This window comes from Festucalex cinctus, chromosome 4, assembly GCF_051991245.1.
Source record: "Festucalex cinctus isolate MCC-2025b chromosome 4, RoL_Fcin_1.0, whole genome shotgun sequence".
Lineage (NCBI taxonomy): Eukaryota > Metazoa > Chordata > Actinopteri > Syngnathiformes > Syngnathidae > Festucalex > Festucalex cinctus.
The window spans coordinates 26,282,142-26,302,455 of record NC_135414.1 but is presented as its reverse complement, the minus strand read 5'-3'; the positions used below and the strand labels follow the sequence as shown (position 1 = coordinate 26,302,455).

General features: G+C 40.9%; 1 protein-coding gene across 2 annotated transcripts; it reads left to right on the top strand.

The window, feature by feature from the left end:
• The first annotated feature begins 41 nt into the window (after nucleotides 1-41).
• cenpf (centromere protein F) lies at nucleotides 42-19,338 on the top strand. 2 transcript variants are annotated; one of them, XM_077519930.1, is made up of 38 exons: nucleotides 42-117; nucleotides 579-750; nucleotides 843-968; nucleotides 1,207-1,277; nucleotides 1,355-1,479; nucleotides 1,566-1,657; nucleotides 1,723-1,990; nucleotides 2,097-2,299; nucleotides 2,372-2,497; nucleotides 2,587-2,715; nucleotides 2,822-2,944; nucleotides 3,246-3,381; nucleotides 4,334-4,463; nucleotides 4,549-4,828; nucleotides 4,901-5,107; nucleotides 5,200-5,408; nucleotides 5,889-6,018; nucleotides 6,101-6,379; nucleotides 6,466-7,053; nucleotides 7,653-7,826; nucleotides 8,330-9,159; nucleotides 9,815-10,011; nucleotides 10,111-10,216; nucleotides 10,298-10,415; nucleotides 10,489-10,552; nucleotides 10,631-10,881; nucleotides 10,966-11,074; nucleotides 11,170-11,375; nucleotides 11,802-12,020; nucleotides 12,110-12,253; nucleotides 12,320-12,509; nucleotides 12,584-12,681; nucleotides 12,763-12,804; nucleotides 13,642-14,532; nucleotides 15,362-15,491; nucleotides 16,648-17,262; nucleotides 17,341-17,447; nucleotides 18,453-19,338. In XM_077519930.1, the coding sequence occupies exons 2-38, from the start codon at nucleotides 589-591 to the stop codon at nucleotides 18,549-18,551; spliced, it is 7,974 nt and encodes a 2,657-aa protein (XP_077376056.1). In that variant the 5' UTR covers nucleotides 42-117; nucleotides 579-588; the 3' UTR covers nucleotides 18,552-19,338. The 2 variants fall into 2 exon arrangements, with proteins under 2 accessions (XP_077376056.1, XP_077376057.1); XM_077519931.1 differs by having other exon boundaries at nucleotides 10,634-10,881; nucleotides 18,453-19,337.
• The last annotated feature ends 976 nt before the right edge of the window (nucleotides 19,339-20,314 follow it).

Below are 20,314 nucleotides of genomic sequence, written 5' to 3'. Positions count from 1 at the left end.
CGCCTAAACGTCACGATCTGTAGCCAATGAGCGTCGATCTGTATGAAAAGCTTTAGGATTTGAATTTTCAACAAGACTCGTCAACAATCGTCGTGGAGATAGAATCATCGCGCCACAGTAAGTTTTCTTATTTACATTTGTGAGGATACCTTGTCGTCGTGTTAACATAATTAAACACGTTGTCCAATGTTTCACTCCGTGCAAATCCATTATTCATAGAGTTGATTGATAATTCCACGTTTAACGACATACTAAAGCTAAAGCTAACGGCCAGCTATTTATGCTATGTTTATCTTCTTAGTCTCAAAATACTTGTTACAACCAAAGCAACCTTAACCCGTCTTATTCAGGCAGCAATTACCCTCGGTTTACAATTATTTCCACATAATTATATCAAACAATAGTGCGTTCTTCCGTCCACTACTTGTCTTTTACTAATGCTTTTGACGCCGTTAAACATCATGGTTAGGCGGACCTATCTGTGGATACTTGTATAATGACTGGATGCCTCACTAATTTATTATCCGTATATCTTTTGTTCTTACGCCAACCCCAACTTGTGCCTGATGTTTTGTCAGGTGAGCGACCATGAGCTGGGCGGTGGAGGAGTGGAAAGATGGACTTCCGGGGAAGGCCCTGCAGAAGATTCAGGAGATGGAAGTCCAGCTAGACAAAGTGAAAAAGGAGAGAACTCAAAAACAGTTCCAGCTTGATTCTCTGGAGGCAGCCCTGCAGAAGCAGAAACAAAAGGTCAGTGTTATTTAGAAGTTTGATAGTTGCACATAACGGGGAAAAATATATAAACTGTACAGACGGTATTTATTTTATTTTATTTTGTACAGGTGGACAGTGAACGTAATGAAGCATCTGCTTTGAAAAGAGAGAACCAGTCTTTAGTAGAATCATGTGACTCTGTAGAGAAAGCTCGCCAAAAGGTTTTACATGATCTCGGGGTGAAAGAGCAGCAGGTGAGTTTAAGTTTAAAACAACTATATTTAAATTGGTTTAATATCTGGTGGTGATTCATACCATATTCTACTGTCATGGAGGAGTAAATTGAAATATTACAAGACTAAAGTTGAGATATTAGGAGAAAAACAATTGAAAATCATCCGAGGAGGAATATTTTCACTGTTTAGTCTGGCACGTCGAAATCAAAATGGAAATGGAAACGATTTCAATTGCTTAATTGTTTTAATAATAAAGGTGAGATACTTGGAGGGCCAGCTCAACACTTGCAGGAAGACCATAGAGAGGCTCGAGCAAGAGCTTAAGAAGTGAGTTTTTCCAATTTTGACAATAGTGAAAGTGCTCATTAGTTACAGCCAAATAAAGTCTTGTTTTGTCGTTTCAGATACAAAAATGAACTGGATCGTTCTCAACCGGCTGGCTCTTCCTCATCATCCTCCGCGGAGCTGCAGCCATATGATACTCCACACAAGAGTTTCTCCACCCCAGTTTCAGCTTACAGACAACGAGGTATCCCACTGCTGTAAATATTGTTGTACCTGCAAAAAAGAGTATCACAAATCTGACATAAAGCTTGTTTTCCTTATTTATTACAGATAACAAACTGGAGGACCTTCAAGAGAAATATAACCAGGAAGTAGAAGTAAGAAAAAGTCTGGAGAATGAACTCAAAGTCCTGCAGGTCAAAGTGAGTGTCACAAAGCATCTTCCATGTAATATCAAATACATTTTGCTAAGTTGTCTCTTTTGCAGCTGTTGAATCAGTCGTCGGCCGGCGTGAGCCACAAAGACATCGCTGCTCGCCAAGCTGGATCCTCGATTTTCCCGTGGCAGCAAGACCAGGCGCACGGCCGCCAGTCTCAGGAAATTACTGAAACGCCTCTGAAGAGGCGGGGCACGTCCCTTTGGGACGCCCACGAGGAGACGCCCATCAAACCCAGCCAGCGAATGAGCTGCACCAGAACAGCAGCGAGTCCGGGTGCATCCCAACAGATGGAGCAACTGAAAATTCTCAACAAAGGTACTTGTGATTCAGTCCTTACATAGTCAGAAAATGAACTTTTCCCCTGTTGATGGGCAATATTGATTTCTAATTAGAAAAACGTATTCATCGCGTTTTGTTTCAGAGCTGCGTGGCCGTGTGTCAGAGCTGGAGAGGAGCATGTCCGGTCACGAGAGAGAAATTAGCAGCCAGGCCTCCAAGCTGCAGGACCTGCAAGTCCAACTGACCCAGGCCCGCAAAGACCTGACCGAGCGGGACCGAGACTTGGCCAAGACGAGCAACGAGCTGCGTCAGACCACAGATAGACATCAGCAGCTTCAAGTCAAGGTAAGACATCATTTCCTGTCTGCATAATCTTCTGGCAAAGGTGTATTAAATATTGCTTTTTTTTTTTTGTAGTGTTCTTCTGTAGAGCAGAAGCTGAAGCAGGTTACCGAAGAGATGAGCTGTCAGAGACACAACGCTGAGAGCTGCAAGCGAGCCCTGGAACAGAAGGTCAAGGACCAGGAGAGAGACAGTCAGAAGGTGCAATGACACAGCCCCACCCACCATTTAACTTTTTAAATGTGTTTTTAAATGGAAACATAACACCTGATCAATTTCACTGTGTGCAGGAGCTTGCCCAGCTGCAAAGGTCCAATCAGACTTTGGAGCAGCAAATGGAACAAACTCGAAATAAATTAACACAGGAGATCCAACAGTCCAAAAAAGACAACAATATACTGCAGGCTGACTTAGAGAAGGTAACGCAGCATTACTTTAGTTTACCTTGAGTTATCATTATCATCATTATTACTATTATTATTATTATTATTATTATTGTCAAATCATCCCCTTGCTGTGTTCCAGCTGTCTTCTCAGAGGAGTCAGCTGGAGAGGGAGGTGGAGGAGCAGAAACAGAAGCTGCTGCGCTCACAACAGAGCCTCCAGGCCAGCCAGAACAAAGAGGAGGACCTGCGCAAGAAACTCGAGGTGACGTTAGCTGGCGTCTTCCGTTTTTTTTTTTTATTACCTGACTTTTGATAATTCTAATGGGCGGTCTTGTTATTGGCTGCATTCTGTTGCAAACTGGTGATTTTACCAGAGAAGGTTTTGTTTTGATTTCACTGAAACAACTCCTTCTCGCGTCCAGTATCTGGAATTAAATGTAACATAATATTTGTGTTTTGGCTTGATGGCGTTGGGCTAACTGGTTTCATAACTAAGTGATGAATGCAGTATAAACATAACAGCCTGTCTATATCATCTAATTTCCGTTTCTTTCTGACTCCAGGAGCATCAGAGAGAGAAGAACAGCACTTCTGTCCAGTTGGAACAGAGCAAAAGGCATCTGTCACAACTGGAGGATGAGAAAAAGACCTTGGACCAGACTCTGAAACGCACCCAAGGCCTCCTGGATGACCTCAAAGGTAACTTGCTGGTAGCGTTAGAGCAGGGAAGTGCAACGTATACCATATGGCCTTGGAATAACATACTTGTGTGTGTGTGTTTTTTATTATTTAGAAATTATTCTGAAACCTGCAATCATTGTTGCATTTATGTATTTACTCATTTTTGTAATTCATTTATCTAATTACAGAAATATATTTTTGTGTTGTGGTGAATAAATTAAACAAATAGGAGCCAACTATTTTTTTTTTTTCATATACTCGGTGAAATAAAATATTTTATTTGTTACTAATAAGAAACTATTTGAAAATTCAATTTCTTCTTTTGTTTAGTTAATGTATAATTTTACATAATATAAACTTGAATTATTTTTATTAATTTATTCAAACAATTGTGCATATCTATTAGGGGTGTGAATTGCCTCGTACCTGACGATTCGATTCGTATCACGATTCACAGGTCACGATTCGATTCGATACCGATTAATCCCGATACGAATTTATAAGTCGATTGTTGCGATTTTTTTTCATTCAAATTTAGAAAATACTAATCAGTAAGCTTGTAGAGTGTAAGATTTATATGAAAATGTATTATTTATTTATCTGAAATTTCAGTCTTATAGAGGTTGTAATTTGTTTCATGTTTGAACAGCATTGAAATAAAATATTAAGGCTTAATGTTCCGTTCATATAACATTCTTCCATGCTTAAGGTGTGAATCCTTAAAAAAAAAAAAAAAAAAAAAAAAAAAATCGATTTTGCCTATTATTGAATCGATTCGAGAATCGCGAGATGTAGTATCGCGATATATCGCCGAATCGATTTTTTTTTAACACCCCTAATATCTATTAAGTTCCCCCCCACCAAAAAAACAAAAACAAAGTTGCCAACCTCTACTTTAGAGATCAAACAACTCATTTTTCATTTATTGTGCACCTCTATTGACATACCTTTAATTTTGTTCCATCCTCAGCAAAATGTGAAAGTCAAAAAGAAGAGCTGAAGAGACTTCAGTGCAAACTGGAACAGCAGTCTCAAGCTTCGGCGTTGGAGCTGGAAAACCTAAGGAAGACGTTGTCTGACATTGAGAGCAAAAATGAATGGTAGACATTGAGGGAAGAAATCCATCATCCATTACTACGTCTCGATTTGCTGAATCCAATCCACCTTGTTGTAATCACATTGTAGGTCCCAGAAGGAAATGCAGAAACAGAAAGAAGCAGTGGAGCAGTTGACCAACAAGTTGACAGAGGCTGTAAAAGAGGGCGAAGAGCTCAAGAAAAGACTTGGTGCAAGCCATGACGAGTGCAAGCAGCTGACACAAAAGCATCAAGCTCTGCTGGATTGGAAGAACGAGAAGGATGCCCTCATCAACGACGCAGAGGCCACGCAGAAGGAACTCGCTGACAAAATCAGTGTATTGGACAAAAGTCTAAGCTCACAGAATGAGGCTAATGACAAATTGAAGGTTAAGAAAAGGAAAAAGCCGTTACCACATATGCTGTTCTTCATGTTGCTAAATTTTTATTCTGCATTTTAGAAGCAGCTGAAGTGTGCAGAGGAGGAGCAGGCCCGGCTGTCAGCACACATTGACAGCCTGAAGGGAGAACTCCTCATCAAGAGTACAGAACTGGAGGAGAGGAAGCATCAGTACGAGGAGCTCCAGACAAAATCCTCCCAGGCTGAACAAAAGCACACCAAAGATCTGGAAAATGTTGGTGCACAGGTGACCCAGCTTGAAAAACAGGTGAAATTCTATTGTTGCTTTTAGCTTTATACTGCAACTTCCCCCGCTCTTAACGCTCATGATGGTTGGGGCGCCACTAATTATTCCACCAGATCGAAGATCTGCAGTCGGAGCTGAAAAGGGAAATTGCCCGAGCGGAGCTCGCCGAGAAGAGCGTCACTCAGCTGCAGGACGAGCAACGAGAAGCCTTCGACCTGACGCAATCCAAAGAGCAGTTGATCGAACTCGGTCGAGCTGAAATATGCCAGCTGAGGGAGACCCTTGCTCAGGCTACTGCGGAGCAACAAGAGAGAAATTTGAGGTGAGGCATTTATTTTGCAATTATTACAATAAAAGATAGTCGGGATGGGCGAGTATTGCTTCAAACTGATATTGATTTAATTATGGAACATCAAAAGTCTTCTTAAATATGAAGGACATGATAAAAACTCCACAAACAAATTTTACTGAGGAAGTAACTGGTTAAATGATTTAGTGTTAAAATTCTATCTTTTTTTTTGTTGTAAATTTACGGGCAAAAGAGATCTTAAACTAATCGATTCATGGTTAAATGAATCTATCAGGCTCAAAAAGCAAAATTGATTAGATACAGAATTATTATTTTTTTTAATCTAACCCTATAAGTACTAGTGGTACCAGTGACTACTTGAGTTGAATACTTCTGATATCGGTTTGACTAAAAGTGGTGTTGAACATCCCCAAACGATATTATTAATGTTGACTGTGATAAAAAATAGGCAAATGTCTTTGTAACATGCTTAATGTTATTTTCTCCTCCCAGATTGTCAGAGGAGAAAGCGGCTGTGTTGCGACAATGTGAGGAAAACATTGCCGTAAAGGCAGAAGAAACAACACAAGTCAAGCTCAAGTTGGAGGAAACTCAGCAAGAGCTCCTGCTCGCCAAAAACCAGGTGCGTTTTGCAATGAGAATATTTGTTTTATGACTTGCACAACTCTTCAAGTTTTCCTAATTTCACCTCCAAACGTTTCCAGATCAGCTCGATGGATCAGCTGCTGAAGGCCCAGGAGCAGTTTGGAGCAGAGCTGCAGAAGCAAAGCAAGAAGATGTCCGAGCGTGAGGAAGAACACAAAAGGTTGGATGCGGAAAATGCGCAGAAGCTCCAACAATTGGAGGAGGAGCTTCGGGAGGTCCGTGCCCAAGTTGCAGAGAAGGAAAAGCTGATTGGAGAAGGCCGGGCTCAGCTTTTATCTCTGGAGAAACAAAATGAAGACTTGCAAAATGATGTTCAAGAGAGGGTGAAAGAAAACGAGGTAAAGTTGCATCACATGCGTGCTAATAACGTTTTAGTCTCATTAAATGTTTGTATGCTAATAAGTTGAATATTTCTCTTGTAAAGCTCCTCAAGGATACACAAGCTGCGAAAGTAAACGAGCTGCAGAGGCAAATATCCTCCTTAGAGGACGATGCATCCGCAAGCAAAGATGCAGCTGAGAAACTCCCGCTGCTGAAAAGTGAACTTGAGATGGTCAACCGCTCACACGCCGACCTCAAAAATCACCTGGATGCCCTCGAGAAGAGTCTCTCCTCCATGACTGAAGTCAAGAACAATTTGGAGAACACCCTGGCCGAGAAAGTAAGCCTGAGTTCTGCTTTGGAAAAAGAAGTCGCAGAGCTCAGGCACAAGTTGAGCCAGCTGTCCGAGTGTCGAGCTTTGGAGGTGCAAAACTTCCTCAACAAGGAAAAGAGCCTCCGAGAAGAGTGTGAAGCCGCTGAGAAAGCCTTGAATGCCAACAAAGCTGAGTCAAGGAACATTCGGACCGAAGTGAAGACCATGAAGGCAACTTTGTCTGCAGCCTCACACGGCTTGGAGGAAAGAGACGCCAGCATCAAGAGTCTGAAGGAGAAGCTGAACAACGCAGAAGTCGAACATGCCAAGACCACTGAGCTCCTGAAAGAGAAGATGGTTGCCATGAACAAAATCAAGGTTTGCTTCTTAGCGATTTCTCCTGAACGATATACATCGACATCATCTAATCTTGCAAAAAATAGTTTGTGCTCATGTTTGATTTTAAAACAAGAAAGATGGGCCAGGTCATTTAAAAAGTAAGTACTATAAAATATAATGTAAAATAAGTCATTTTAATTAATATAAATAATTTTACTAAATTAATTCACTTTCTACTTTCCAGTTTAGCAATATTAAAATAATGTTGAATGTGTATGTGAAATAGTTTATTTAATTTATTTATTTATTTTACAGTAAATCTACTAAACAGTTATAGGTAAAAAAAAAAAAAAAAAAAAAAAAAAAAAAATGGGTGTAAATAACTAATTGTAAAATAGTTCAAGTCAACTTTCCAGTTTTAATAGTCAGAATGATTTTAAATATAATTAAACAATTTAATTAAATGTTTTGTTTATCAAATTGTTTATTTTACTAATATTTTTTTATTTACAATGAATATATATTATATTTATATAATAATATAATCTTTAATGTGTTGAATGAAACCTTTTACATAACTGACTTTAAAAAAAAAAAAAAAAAAAAAAAATTTAATTTTTTTTTTTTTTATGTTACAGGTCCAGCTGGAGATGCTTCAGATGGATCTCGAAGACAATGAGACAACCGTCAGTTCTTACGAAAGCCAAATGGAGGCACTAAAGGAAACCATCCAGTCACTGGAGACTGACTTGGCTCAGACCCAAAGCCACATGTCTAACGTGGTGGTCCAACTTGAGGACAGTAAAGCTCAGGTAGACATTTTGAGATCAGCGAATTTCTGATTTGAGATGATTTGTACCGCCTGCAGCAATTGGTTAGCAATTTAACTCATTCACTGCCTTTGACAAGTATACTTGTCAATTGTATTTTTTAGAGCGGTGCTAAATGGGGGCGAATCTGAGCATGCTCCACTGTAAATATCAAACTTTGAAACAACTTTACTGATGCCCAACCACCGGTAGATGACATCATTGCCCCATTTTATAGGAAATAAACACAGTTTCAGAGTCCATGGGAGAAATGGCTGTATTTTGGCAAACCTACATTTTTCTGCTGTCAATTATAAAAGAACGGGACGGGACAAAAAGTAGGGAGTCTATTCTGTTATTTGGTAGATTCGGTTTATATATAATTATTGAATGTAATATCACGTGAGTATTGGAAATGTAAAAAATTTCTATAATGACTGGCAGTGAATGAGTTTAAACAAATTTGTGAAATCAAAATGCTCATTTCAAATATGTATGTTATTCAGGTGTCGGTTTTGGAAGCACGGTTGGAGGAGGTCCAATCTCAGAACTCCATGCTGGAAAGCAAGTATGTGACAGCCAGAGAAGAGCTAACGGAGAGGAGTTGTGAATTAACTCGCCTGGAGGGGGACGCCGTCAAATGCAGTCAGTTGGAAGATGAAGTCGCCGATTTGACGGCTAAAGTTGCAACTCTCAACCAGATCATTACAGACAAAGAAAATAACGACAGAGAATCACTTGAGGAGACAAATAACCTCAAGGCAAGTCTGACGCAATTAGAAAAAGATGTAAGTGAGGTGAATGTTCAGAAGCAGCAGTTGGAAACCCGGCTGGACGTGTTAGCTGAGGAGAGCAAACGCCTGCAGACCAGCGTGACGGTTTTAACTGAGGAGAGGCAGCAAGCAGAAGCACTGACACAAAAAGTGACCGCTGAGAAAGAAAACACAGAATCCACACTGAGGCAGCTCACTGAAGAGAAATCCCAGCTCCGCACCGGTTTTGATCTTCTCGCTGAACAGAAATCGCAACTTGAAGGTCAACTCGGGGAGCTGGCAAACAAGCTGAATCAAGCAGTGGAGGACAAACTTCAGCTGGAAGAAAGCAATAACCAACTGAGGGAGAACAACACGGCGCTGCAATCTTGTGAAGCCCAGTTGAAGGACGAGAAGCAGCGGTCCCAAGCAAGCATAGAGATGCGTGATAGCAAAGTGGCGTCTCTGCAAGAGGAAAAGGAACGTATCCAAAACCTCCTGCAGTCTTCTGAACAGGAATGTCACAGGATGAAGGATATGCTTGAAATGACAGAAAAGCGGATGGAAGAGGAGAACGGAGTCAGGTACAGTTATTACAGTTCCCCTTGTTTTTGTTTTGTTTTTTTTTAAGAAATGGGCAGTCACAGTACAATGAATCCAGCATTTGCAAATTTGCCTATTTGCATATTTTATGGGCCAGGACCTAGCCTGTGTTGGTAGCTAACATACTGATCCCGTTACCTGTAAAAAAAAAAATATATATATATATATTTTTTATTTTTTTTTATTATCAGGTCATAGTCCTGTGGAGAATAAAGTTATGCTTTGACACCATTGTTTGGCATCTTGGTCGCAATCTTGAACAATCATGAAAATAAACAAAGATACTGTACAAAGTGTTAAGTTCGAAAAGGGGCAGAGAAGGAAGAAAAAGCTTATGTTGCCCTACCCCCTTCCTTGGAAGCATATCTTAATACGTCAAATTACCGCAAAAACCTCTTTTTCAAAAAAAAAAAAAAAAAGCTAAATAAATAGATGACTAATTTATTACTATTTTACACAACAGTGTTTCTTTCCGTTGTCATTAAAAAGCCACCTTGTGTCAGAATAATTACCTCAAAACAAATCTGATTCAAGTTTTATACTTCTTTTAATTGTTTTTTTAATCTTCAACTAATTTTAGATGTTACTATTTAATGTATGAATGAAGTTACAACAATACTTGTACTTGTGTCTCAGGAACCAACGGTTTGAAACGGAGCAGGCTGAACTGTGTCAAAAGTTGTCATGCTTGCAACAAGAGCTGAGCGTGTTTAAGCACCAGTATGACTTGTTGCTGGAGCAGGTGGGCCAACAAAACCACCTCATACAGCAGCTGTCACAACTGCAGGACCAACAAGAAAAGTTGATTTCCACAGAGCCTGAAGACATCAGTGGTGAGTACAGGCCTGGAATAAATGATAGTCAGAAGGCGTCTTTATTTTTACCTTAGCAATGTCACATTGAGACTGATTTATCTGGAATGGTCATTCAAGCTGAGGCTGCAAGCGACATTCATGCCGCGGAACCACCATTCAACTCCTTGACAGTAAATGAGCCCAAATTAGAGGAACTCTCAGTCCAACCTGAACAGGCCCTGAGGTAGGTGACGTTTTATTTTTAACTACTCAAAAATACACAATTATTAGGAGAAGTGGAGCTAATCTTCCTTGAATCTTATAGTGAAGCAGAACCGATCGTCAAGCCGGATGTAATACAACCAGTGATGATGGAGGAACATATGGCAGAAGACAGAGATATGCACAAAGTGCAGATAACTGAAGAGAAACTATTTGATCAGGTATAGAACTTGTTTTGATTAAGTTCTTCTCCAACCATGTTGCTCAAATGGTTTTTTTTTAACATGCTGTCAGGTTCAAGAACAGAGCTTTCCTTGTGGCGCCCTTGAACATGAAGCTACTCCGTCACAATCCATCGGTGAGTAATCAAATACACACATTTGCTCTATAATCATACCCAAAAGTCAAATAACTTGCGTGTTGATATTCCATCTAGCAGAGTCGGAGCCTGTGCAGTTAGAAGACGACCACGAAAACCTCTCAAAGCGGGAAGAGGAAGTCCGTGCCTTGCTCTCCGAGATTGACCTGCTCACCTCTGACCTTGCACTGAGGAAAGAATTGACCTCGGACCTTCAAGTGCAAGTTCAAAACTTGGAGAAGAAAGTTGACGCAGCAGAAGAAGCAGCACGTCGTGCAGCCAATAAGCTGGACACGGTTGTAAAGGAGAAGAACGGCCTCTCTGATCAGGTGGGTGAGAGAATAATATATTTTTGGTTTTCGGAATAGAATTTGTTCTAAATTGTGATGCCATTTCTGTGTGTTTGAATGTAGTTGTCTCAGCTGTCAGAAGACCGAGAATCCTTAAACCTGCAGCTCCAAACAGCCAAATGCCAGCTAACTGACGTTATGGAGATGTTGGAGGGACTCGAGATGGCCAAAGGTAAATTCTTCATTTGTGAATGGTAACGTTGCCAGTTATTTGTAATGCTCGTTCTGAACAGCGATTGAGCTACATCTTATGGTTTTGTTGCGCAGGCGGATGGGACGAGAAGTTCCTCCAGCAGGAGAGCGAGCTGAAGAGGGTTCGCTCAGAGAAAGCCAATCTGGAGCAACACATCCTGGGCATGGAGTGTGAGCTGGAGGCCCTGCAGGAGGAGCGGAGCAAGTTGGGCGATCAGCTGGAAACTCGGAAGAGGGCGTGCTCTGGCTTGGAGCAGCAAATCGAAACGCTTTCGTCTGAGGTGGGCAGACATTCGCAGCTCAAACTGCAATCTACGGGATCACATGTTATCATGTAGCCCTGCATATTTGCAGGTAGACATTCACAAATTTGTGACCTAATAACCCACGAATGCTGAATGCGACAGTAAATGTTTTCTACAGTTTCAGCCTAAAATTCTACACAAAACATGAATGAATAGGAATTGCAAACTTATTTTAATCTGCCAGTGAGTATAATATGAACACAATGATGACGAATCAGCTTTGCAATATGATGAATTAATGGGACGGATGTTATTAGTTCCATTTTTCCATCTAAATGAATGGAGAGTACTTTCAGGTAACACTTGTACATATTTTATTAGCATTCAGCTTTCAGCATTCCCACGGAATTTCTGCAGAAATTTCACTTTGTCTAGTATACTAAATGTTGTTTTCCATTCAAGACAGTCCAGCTGAGATCTGAGCTGGTTTCCTGCTCTGAAGAACGAGAGGAGCTGAGTCACGCTGCGGGCCAGTTACGACAGAAGATCGACAGCCTGGAGAAGACCAACTGTGACACCAGGTCTCTAATTTCCATCCTGGAGGAGGACATCAGAGCAGGGAAAAAGGAGAACGAAGCCCTGCAAGACAGCATAGACAGAATGAATACAGAGCGGCAACAGGTGCACACGTAATTATTGTTTTGGAAAGGGCAAAGGACGTCCATCTTTTTCTTGTCACGCACATGACAATATTTATTTTCTGTCTCAAGCTGTTGGAGCAGATGAATGTGTTGGAGGATGCCGTGTCTCAACAGACCGGTGAGAAGGAACATTTGATTGGGCAGCTTGACAAGATTAAGGAAGATCACACGTCCGCCAATCAAAACACGGAAACCCTGTTCAGTAAAATCCAGGTGAGTAAGAAGAGTGATGAAAGCGTGAACACTTTCAAAATGTTACCATCGTGTTTCTTTGCCAAGGCTTTGGAGGGGGAAGTGCGACAGCTGACGCAATCTTTGGAGTCTTCTCTACTGGAAAAGGGAGAAATCGCTTCTCGACTCAACTCCACTCAGGACGAAGTCCAGCAGATGCGCAGCGGCATTGAAAAGCTCCGTGCCCGCATCGAATCAGACGAGAGGAAGAAGAAGCAAGTGGGCGAACTCCTCAAAGGTAACTTCCACGCATCTTTTTACACTTCTCAGTATTGTTCGTGACCTTACCAGGACTCTCTTATGTATCTGTAGCCGCTCAGAGGAAGTCGGACTCGCTGCAAGACCGCATTGAGGCTCTGCAGCGAGAGAAGGAGGATGCAGAGCAAGACCTGGAGGAAGCTGTCCTTCAGGTACTCCGAAATATTAGCAGAACGTAAAATGGATGAAGCGGATTAATATACCACTTAACTCTGACTTGCAATCTGATACAGGCTGAGACCATGAAAGCTGAGCTGGAGGAGGAAAGGATAAAGGTATAGTATGTCCATATTGGCCACATGGTATACTGTATATGTCATATAAACCAATTGTCTAATACAATTAGATTATTTATACATTAGAAAAAAAAAAAGATTGCTATTGGGGCTCTCTTGGAATTACTGTGTCAAAAGAAATTATAAACCTTTTTGTTACCAGAAAATTTCACCAAATTAACTCTGATGGGAATCAGTTATCTGAGAAAGAGCGGTAATAAAAATTGCAAAGGTTATTATTTTAGTTTATGCCGTGGCCGTCTAATGTGAGCGGAGGATGGTGTCAAAATTTGAAGATCATTTCAAGGATCCACCTTGAAAAATAGGACATAAGGTGCCAAATCATAGTTTTATTTGTGCTTATATTAATTCATTCAGCATCATTACAAACCTTTACAAATGTGGATTTGTGATAAGATTTCAGGGAGGGACTCAGCTATTTTCAAATTGCCCAAAAATATCAACAATTTGTTCTTCAAATGAGCTCTGTTTTTATTATTATTATTATTATTATCGTTATTATTATTATTCATTGAGTCCTCGAGTTACGTCGGAGTTGCGTTCCTACGCTAGCGAAGTAACCCGAATTTCACCTTAAGTCGAATTTCCCCATCCATCCATCCGTTCCATTTTCTTAACAGCTTACTCCTTACAAGGGCTGCTGGAGCCTATCCCAGCCAGCTTGGGGCAGGAATTTCCCCAGTAAAGTCAGACGAGGAGCCAAAAGGGCGGACCGGGCGTAACCGTTGTAATATCGAAACAAACGCCTTTGGTCGAGGACTCCCTATATTTATTTATTTTTTTATTATTTTACCTTTTGTTTTGTCCGGCTCCCAGGTGGATGGAGAGAAGAGAGGTCTAAGCCAAGAGCTCTCGAAGCTTTCTGCCACTCTGGACAACCTGAGATCTGAGAAGGAGCAGCTGGAGCGAGAGCTGCAAGCGAAAAACGGCGAGCTGGAGGAGCTGAAGGCTGCTAAGTCGCAATTAGAGCGAGGACTGGCGAGGGCAGAGATGGATCGTAGAGAAGAGGAGGAAAGGCAGAGGTGCAGGGTGGAGGAGTTGGAGAGGGGGATCAGGGAGGAAGCAGAGAAGCAGACGAGGAGGGTGAACGACCTCCAAGTGCAGCTCGAAGAGTCTCGTCGGCGAGAGATATCGTTTGAAGAAAAGGGCGCAGAAATGGAGAGGGAGCGAGCGAGGATGAAGAGCCTCCTGGAGGAGCTGGCGGAAGAGAAGCAACATCTGCAGAATTCGCTGGAGAAGTGGAAGATGGACGGAGAGGAGTGGGAAGGGCAGAAAAACAGTCTGATGAGTCGCATTGGGGGTTTAGAAGAAGACATTGTGAGGGCCAAAGAGACAAATGATAAGGACCAGCTAGAAAGAGAAAATAGACTCCTGCTACAAGAAAAAGAAAAACTAGAGCAGGAGACCGAGAATCTCCATTCCAGAGAGGAGGAGAACATTGCACTGAAGCAAGAAAGAGACAGAATAAAGGAGGACAGACACAGGCTAGAGGCGGAGACGAAGACGCTTCAGACGAGCTTGTCGCTGATGGAAGAAGAAAAGAAAAGTTTCTCTTTGGCTCTTTCTGCACTAGAACAAGAGAAGCAAACCGCTGAAGTTGAGAAGGAGAAACTGTCAGAGGAGCAAAAGGAGCTTCAGTCCACGGTTGCCTCCTTGGAGGAGAAGCTGGAAATACAGCAGCTGTCCATCTCTAAACTCAACGAGCAGGTATGCACCCCCTACCCCTTAATATAAAATAGCTGGAATGATACAAAATCAAAAAATGCATATTTATATAAACCTTAAAAAAAAAACAACAACAAAAAACTAACGGGTCATTCAAAAGCATTGCAATTCATTAATTTGATTTTTCAAGAATTTTAAGGCCTTATATGGCACTATAAAATTAAGTCCAGAAGCATTAATATTATGTGTTTTTGTGGCAACTGGGGACAAGTTGTAATTTACAGTGAACAAAATGGGTAGGAGTCCACATTCCCTACACTTAATTTTACACTTAATTTGAAAAGAAAAATGCACTGTTCCTGACGCCAGTGTCCAACATGAAACGCGAATGCCACCTCGTGGCAAAAAAAAAAAAAAAAAAAAAAAAAATCTGACTTGATGTTACACCTTTTAACTGTATTTCATAAGTTACTATGAATTACTGTACTGTATTGTATGAACCATACTTTTATTAGGTAAACATGTTTGTCAACTTGTTAATTAACAAAAGTGTGACACATTTAAAAAAGAAACAAAACAATTTATTGTACATTTAAAACGGATATAGAATAAGCAATTAATTTAAAAATAAAATTTCCAAGTTATTTGTGGACATCATTTAATTATGATTAAAAAATTGTAATAGACTGATAGCCATGCAGTATGTAGGCATGCAAGTGTGTATGCAGGTGTACATGGGAATTAAATTTGTTTGGATTAAAAACTGTATTAAATTAGATTTGCTGATACCTGCAGAAACCTTGTATAATGTCATCCCCTCTCCAATACGATTGGTAGTTTGAATTCCGCTCAACTCTTTGTTGCCGTGCAGGTGTCGGAGCTGTCGTCTCGCGTCGCTCGAGTGTCCAAAGAGAGAGACGCCACCTCCAGCAAGTTGAGCCTTTGGATGAAGGCTTGCAAACAGCTGGAGCGAGAGAAGATGCTCATCCTGAGCGGCTCAGGTGTGTTTACTTGACACTGCTCGCACCTGCAATGTCCTCCTTCGTGTAGACTCGCATTTAATTTGAGTGAATCCCTGTTTAGTGTGCGGCGATATTTTCCACACCCACCGACGATAATCCGACCATGTGAGACACATAATTGAACTTGAAAAATGTACAAGTTTCAAGGGATACTTGACTCATTGAGCCATTTTCAGCAGTAAAAAGTTAATTATTTTTCATGTACAATTAAGACCTTTCAAATGTAATTTTTCCACTTGCTGGTCAACTGATGATGACATCACCTGAGCTGAGGAAGTCAGTAACGACCAATCATGGCTTAGTTTACTGACCAAACCCGAAAAACAGGTGAGCCGTGATTGGTCGTTACCTACTTCCTCAGCACAGGCGATGTCATCATCAGTCGTGACAAGTAGAAAGATTACTTTTTAAACGTATTAATTGTACATGAAAAATTATGAAGCTTAAAATGGCTCAATGAGTCAAGTATCCCTATAAAATGTACAGAAAATACTGAAAAATACAGTGTTCCCTCGTTTACCGCAGGTGTTAACGTTCCAAAAACACCCCCAATAATGGAAATCCGCGTTAATTAAAAAATAAATAAATTCCCATTGATTATGTTTTTTTGTTTTTTTGTTTTTTTATTATACAGCACAGTATATATGTTTTTCATTCATTTTTTTTTCGTTTTAGTATGATCTTTAGTTTATTATGAATGCTTTTTCCATTCATATGTTTGTTTTTTTTCATTTACAGTATTAACTTTTTGTACATACAATACAGCAATACAGCATATATTTTCTATCTCCGGAATGCAATGTCGTGGGGCGACGGGGCAGACACTGTTGGAAAGGTCTCGTCGAGACGAGTCCATGCATGCCCGTATGTCACTGGTCGGATGTAGTGTTCGAGAGATACGGACACGCAAAGACAAAAAATAAAAATAAACAAACCAAAAAAGCATGCAGTAAAAGATATGCGAAAGATGAACCAGCGATAAATGAGGGAACACTGTATTGCTATGTGCTGTGTATACCACTAGGTGGCAGTAATGCACAAGGTATTCCACATAGTACCGTTTGGGGACCTGTGACGGACATGACAAAAAAAATCCACTTCATTTTGAACATTTGACCTGCTGTTTTCCCACCAGATGGTGAAGAAGCACATGTGGAGGATAAGCAGCTGCAAATTCAAGCAGAGGAGCCCAAGGAGGAGGTGGAAGAGCTGAAGTCATCCCTTAAAGAGGCGAGAGTGGAGTGTGATGAAAGAAGCAAAGAGGTGGAGGGGCTCAAGGCGGCCCTGGACTCACGCAGCAGGGCTCTGGAGGAGGTCAAAGGTCAACTCAAAGAAGTCGAGCAGCTCGCACAGGAGAAGACGAAGGAGGTGGACGACACCATGGCCAAATACTGCCGCTTGATGGTGGAGGTGCACAAGCTGGAGGAGGCCAACGAGACGCTGACCACCAGGGTGGAGTACTTGACAGCGAGCAAAGCCGCCAACATCAGACGCTCCTCGGCGAGGTCCTCCACCAAACACCCGGATGACAAAAGCGAGAACGCTGCTCCCTCTACTCCGCAGAGGTCACCGCTGGGCTCCTCATCCGGGAAGAGGGCTCATAAACATGTGAGCGACAAGGAAAGCGCCCAGGAGGCTCTTCACAAGCTCACCAAGAAGATCCGAGCAAACGCGACGACCACGCCGAAAGCGAGCGCCGGACAGGAGGATGAGTTCAGGCCTGAGGGGCTTCCGGAGCTGGTCCAGAGAGGTATGAATGCTCCGCCACTTTCTCATCATGCAGTATAACATCTGGAAATGCAGCAAAGTCACGGTTTGTTTCTGTTAGGCTTTGCGGACATCCCGCTGGGTGAGGCCAGCCCCTTCATCATGAGGAGAACCACCGTGAAACGATGCAGCCCTCGGCTGGCCGCAAAGCAGACGTCAGACGGCAAGGTACGCAAAAGCACGCAAACGTTCTTGACGGGGACTGAGTGGCCTTGTCTTGTAGTAGTTGGACGGTTCATTCGTATCATGTTCAATTTTTGAAAGTTTGAAAATGTTCATTTAATGAAGGTCGGCAAGTTAATATATATATAGTCTTTGATTACGTGAAAAAAAAACTGAAAGTGCTTCATAGTTTCACCATTCATGAGAGTAACGATCCTCTGGTCGAGACCCAACATCCGGGAAAGGAAGAACTCCAAGGAAACGGTTTTGGGGTGAAAATTGGGAAAAAGTTGATGCAAGTTAAATGCTGCAAATCCCCAAAGGTGCAAACACTTTAAAAAAAATAAATAAATAAAATAAAAAAATCAATTAGGGGTGTGCCAAAAAAATCGATTCTCATTTAGTATGATTCAGAATCGATATTAAATGTCCCAAAATCGATTTTATTGAAATTATTTTGTCCCGTCTTGCCCTTGTTTGTGTGCCTCTATTGGAAGCGCTGTTCATGTTATACACAATTTGGCCACTTAGGGGCAGTGTGGTTCTGCTACACTGTTGAATTATAGCCACATTAGAGAGTAGAAGGAAAAAGTTATTCCAATAAAAGTATTTATTTATTTATTTATTTATTTATTTATTTTTATTTAACAGCGTAGGAAGAGCATATGCTGGTGAAAATGTTAAGATGCTTCTTTTGTATAAATTCCTGAGGCGTTGTGTATGAATAGCCGTTCTTTTGAGTGATAAAAGTGCTGCGAGTAGCGCGCTCTTTAGCATTAGCAAGTTAGACTAGAGTGGATCATGATGATTCCTTGCACGCACATCTATAAATTGAAGCAGAAATCAATGTCAATCAAATCATTCTAGTAAGACCATATCACCCAACCAACACCCCCCACATTTGAGTCACCTCAATTGAAGACCGTGATGTATCTGCTAATGTTTCTCTCAAAATGTCCGCCCTGTGTTCTTCATTGTTATGTGTTCCACCCCCCCCCTCATCACCACCAGGTCTTGCTGTCTCCTTCCTCGACTGACAAGTGCGAGGAAGCGGTCGCTCCTCGTTCGCAAGAGTCGCCAGCGCAAGGAGACAACTGTCATGTTCAGTAAACACAACACAAAACACTCAGCACTATGCTTTTGCTGTATATTTCGTCATTTCAGTCCACTCCTTTGATCACCATTTAGTTGCGCCCATCAAACCTCACAAGTTAGCATGCACTATTTTTTCATTATTATTATTGTTTAGGTTTAGTATAAGTGATAATATAGAAAGCAGCACTAAATGCTTTATTGCAACACAGTTGTGCTCCTACGTTTACATGCCTGTATGTAAATGTATGAGCACAACTGTATTAGTAATAGCCAGCATGACAACTTGTCAATGTGTTCGAATACATCCAAAATGTTTTTCTCAATTTGACATTGTTACATAGCCTTGTACTGTATATATTTGACTGTCCGCTCAGCCTTCTTTTCGGCCTGTGTTGCTGTGTACTGCATAGATGATATTATTTCCAATTAGTCCTGTGTTGGAGCTGCTTTCCTTCTAACGGCAGCTACCTTTTCATGTCCTATTTTGTGCTTGAACTGCTTCACCTTTTATTGATATGTTTCGTAGTAACTCTTGAATGTGTTTCTCTAATCTCAGATTTACTTGTACTTTAATTCAAACTCTTTATACACAGAAGATGGGGTTACTGGTCATTGTGAATACTTTTTTTTTTTTTTTCCATACTAAAATTGTTTAAAAATCTTAGTTTGTCTCTGTCTTAAGCAAATCATTTCTGCTAAATCTTTTATAAATATAAATTAGTATGACTAATTATGAATGGGAATTGTGGTGGCATGATTCTGTGTGCGTCACCACACAGACACACAAAGTCAACATTCAGTTTGGCCAAACAGTTCATGCTCAATATGACGTTCACATACTGTACTTCAGTCGGCATCACCTCTTCATCTCAACATCAAAACCAGGAATTCACTTTAAATGTGACATTCTGTCCTAAACAGTCTCATGCAGGTAATACAAGTATACGTCACCCTAGTAGAATATGATAATCGTGTGGTTATCTCCAGTATGTCAGTTATCTTCTACAATATATTCTCTAGCTAGCAAATTACCAATGAGTAATTGTTTTTTGTTGTTGAGCACCCATATAGTTATAAAATGCAATTAATGGTCAGCTTGTGAGCTTTTTTTTTTTTTTTTTTTTTCCCCCAGGCAGCAGTATAACATTCTTAAAGTTAATCTTAAGAAAAAAACAGCCATTCTCACATCTAATGATGGTGTAATGCAGATGTACCTCCCTTGTTGCCAATTAGCATTAGCATTACGTTGGGACATAAATGGAAAAAAAGACAACATTAAAAAGAAAAGATAAGGGAGGGGGGAAACAAGGCTCAAGCTCTTATCGAGGGGCACAGAATGAACCTGGAAAAAAAAGTTTTGTTAGCACATTAGGCCAAATCGGCGACGCGACAACCCAGGATCCTCGTTCAACTACATCATTTTCAAGCCGAGCGCATCCCATAGTGCACCTGGGCCATCACAGTGACAAGTAGGCTGTGGGAGAGCCAACAAAAGCTGTGATAGCCTCACTTTACCTTAATATTTTTTGTTTTTTGTTTTGTCATCTGTGGAAGTTGGGAAAAAAAAGTAATAAGCATATTTTGATAAAGTAAGGAGAAGAAAAAGCAGATTTATATATTTTCAAATGTAGGGAGTAAAATAAAAAAGTTGACGGAAGATATCTGAAAAATCTACTTAAGTACAAATTACTATGTGTCTAATTTAAAGACAGCGCCTTTGTTTGTTTTTTCCTTTCATGTGTGTGGAGCTCCATAATGAAGTCAGACAGCTTCTGATC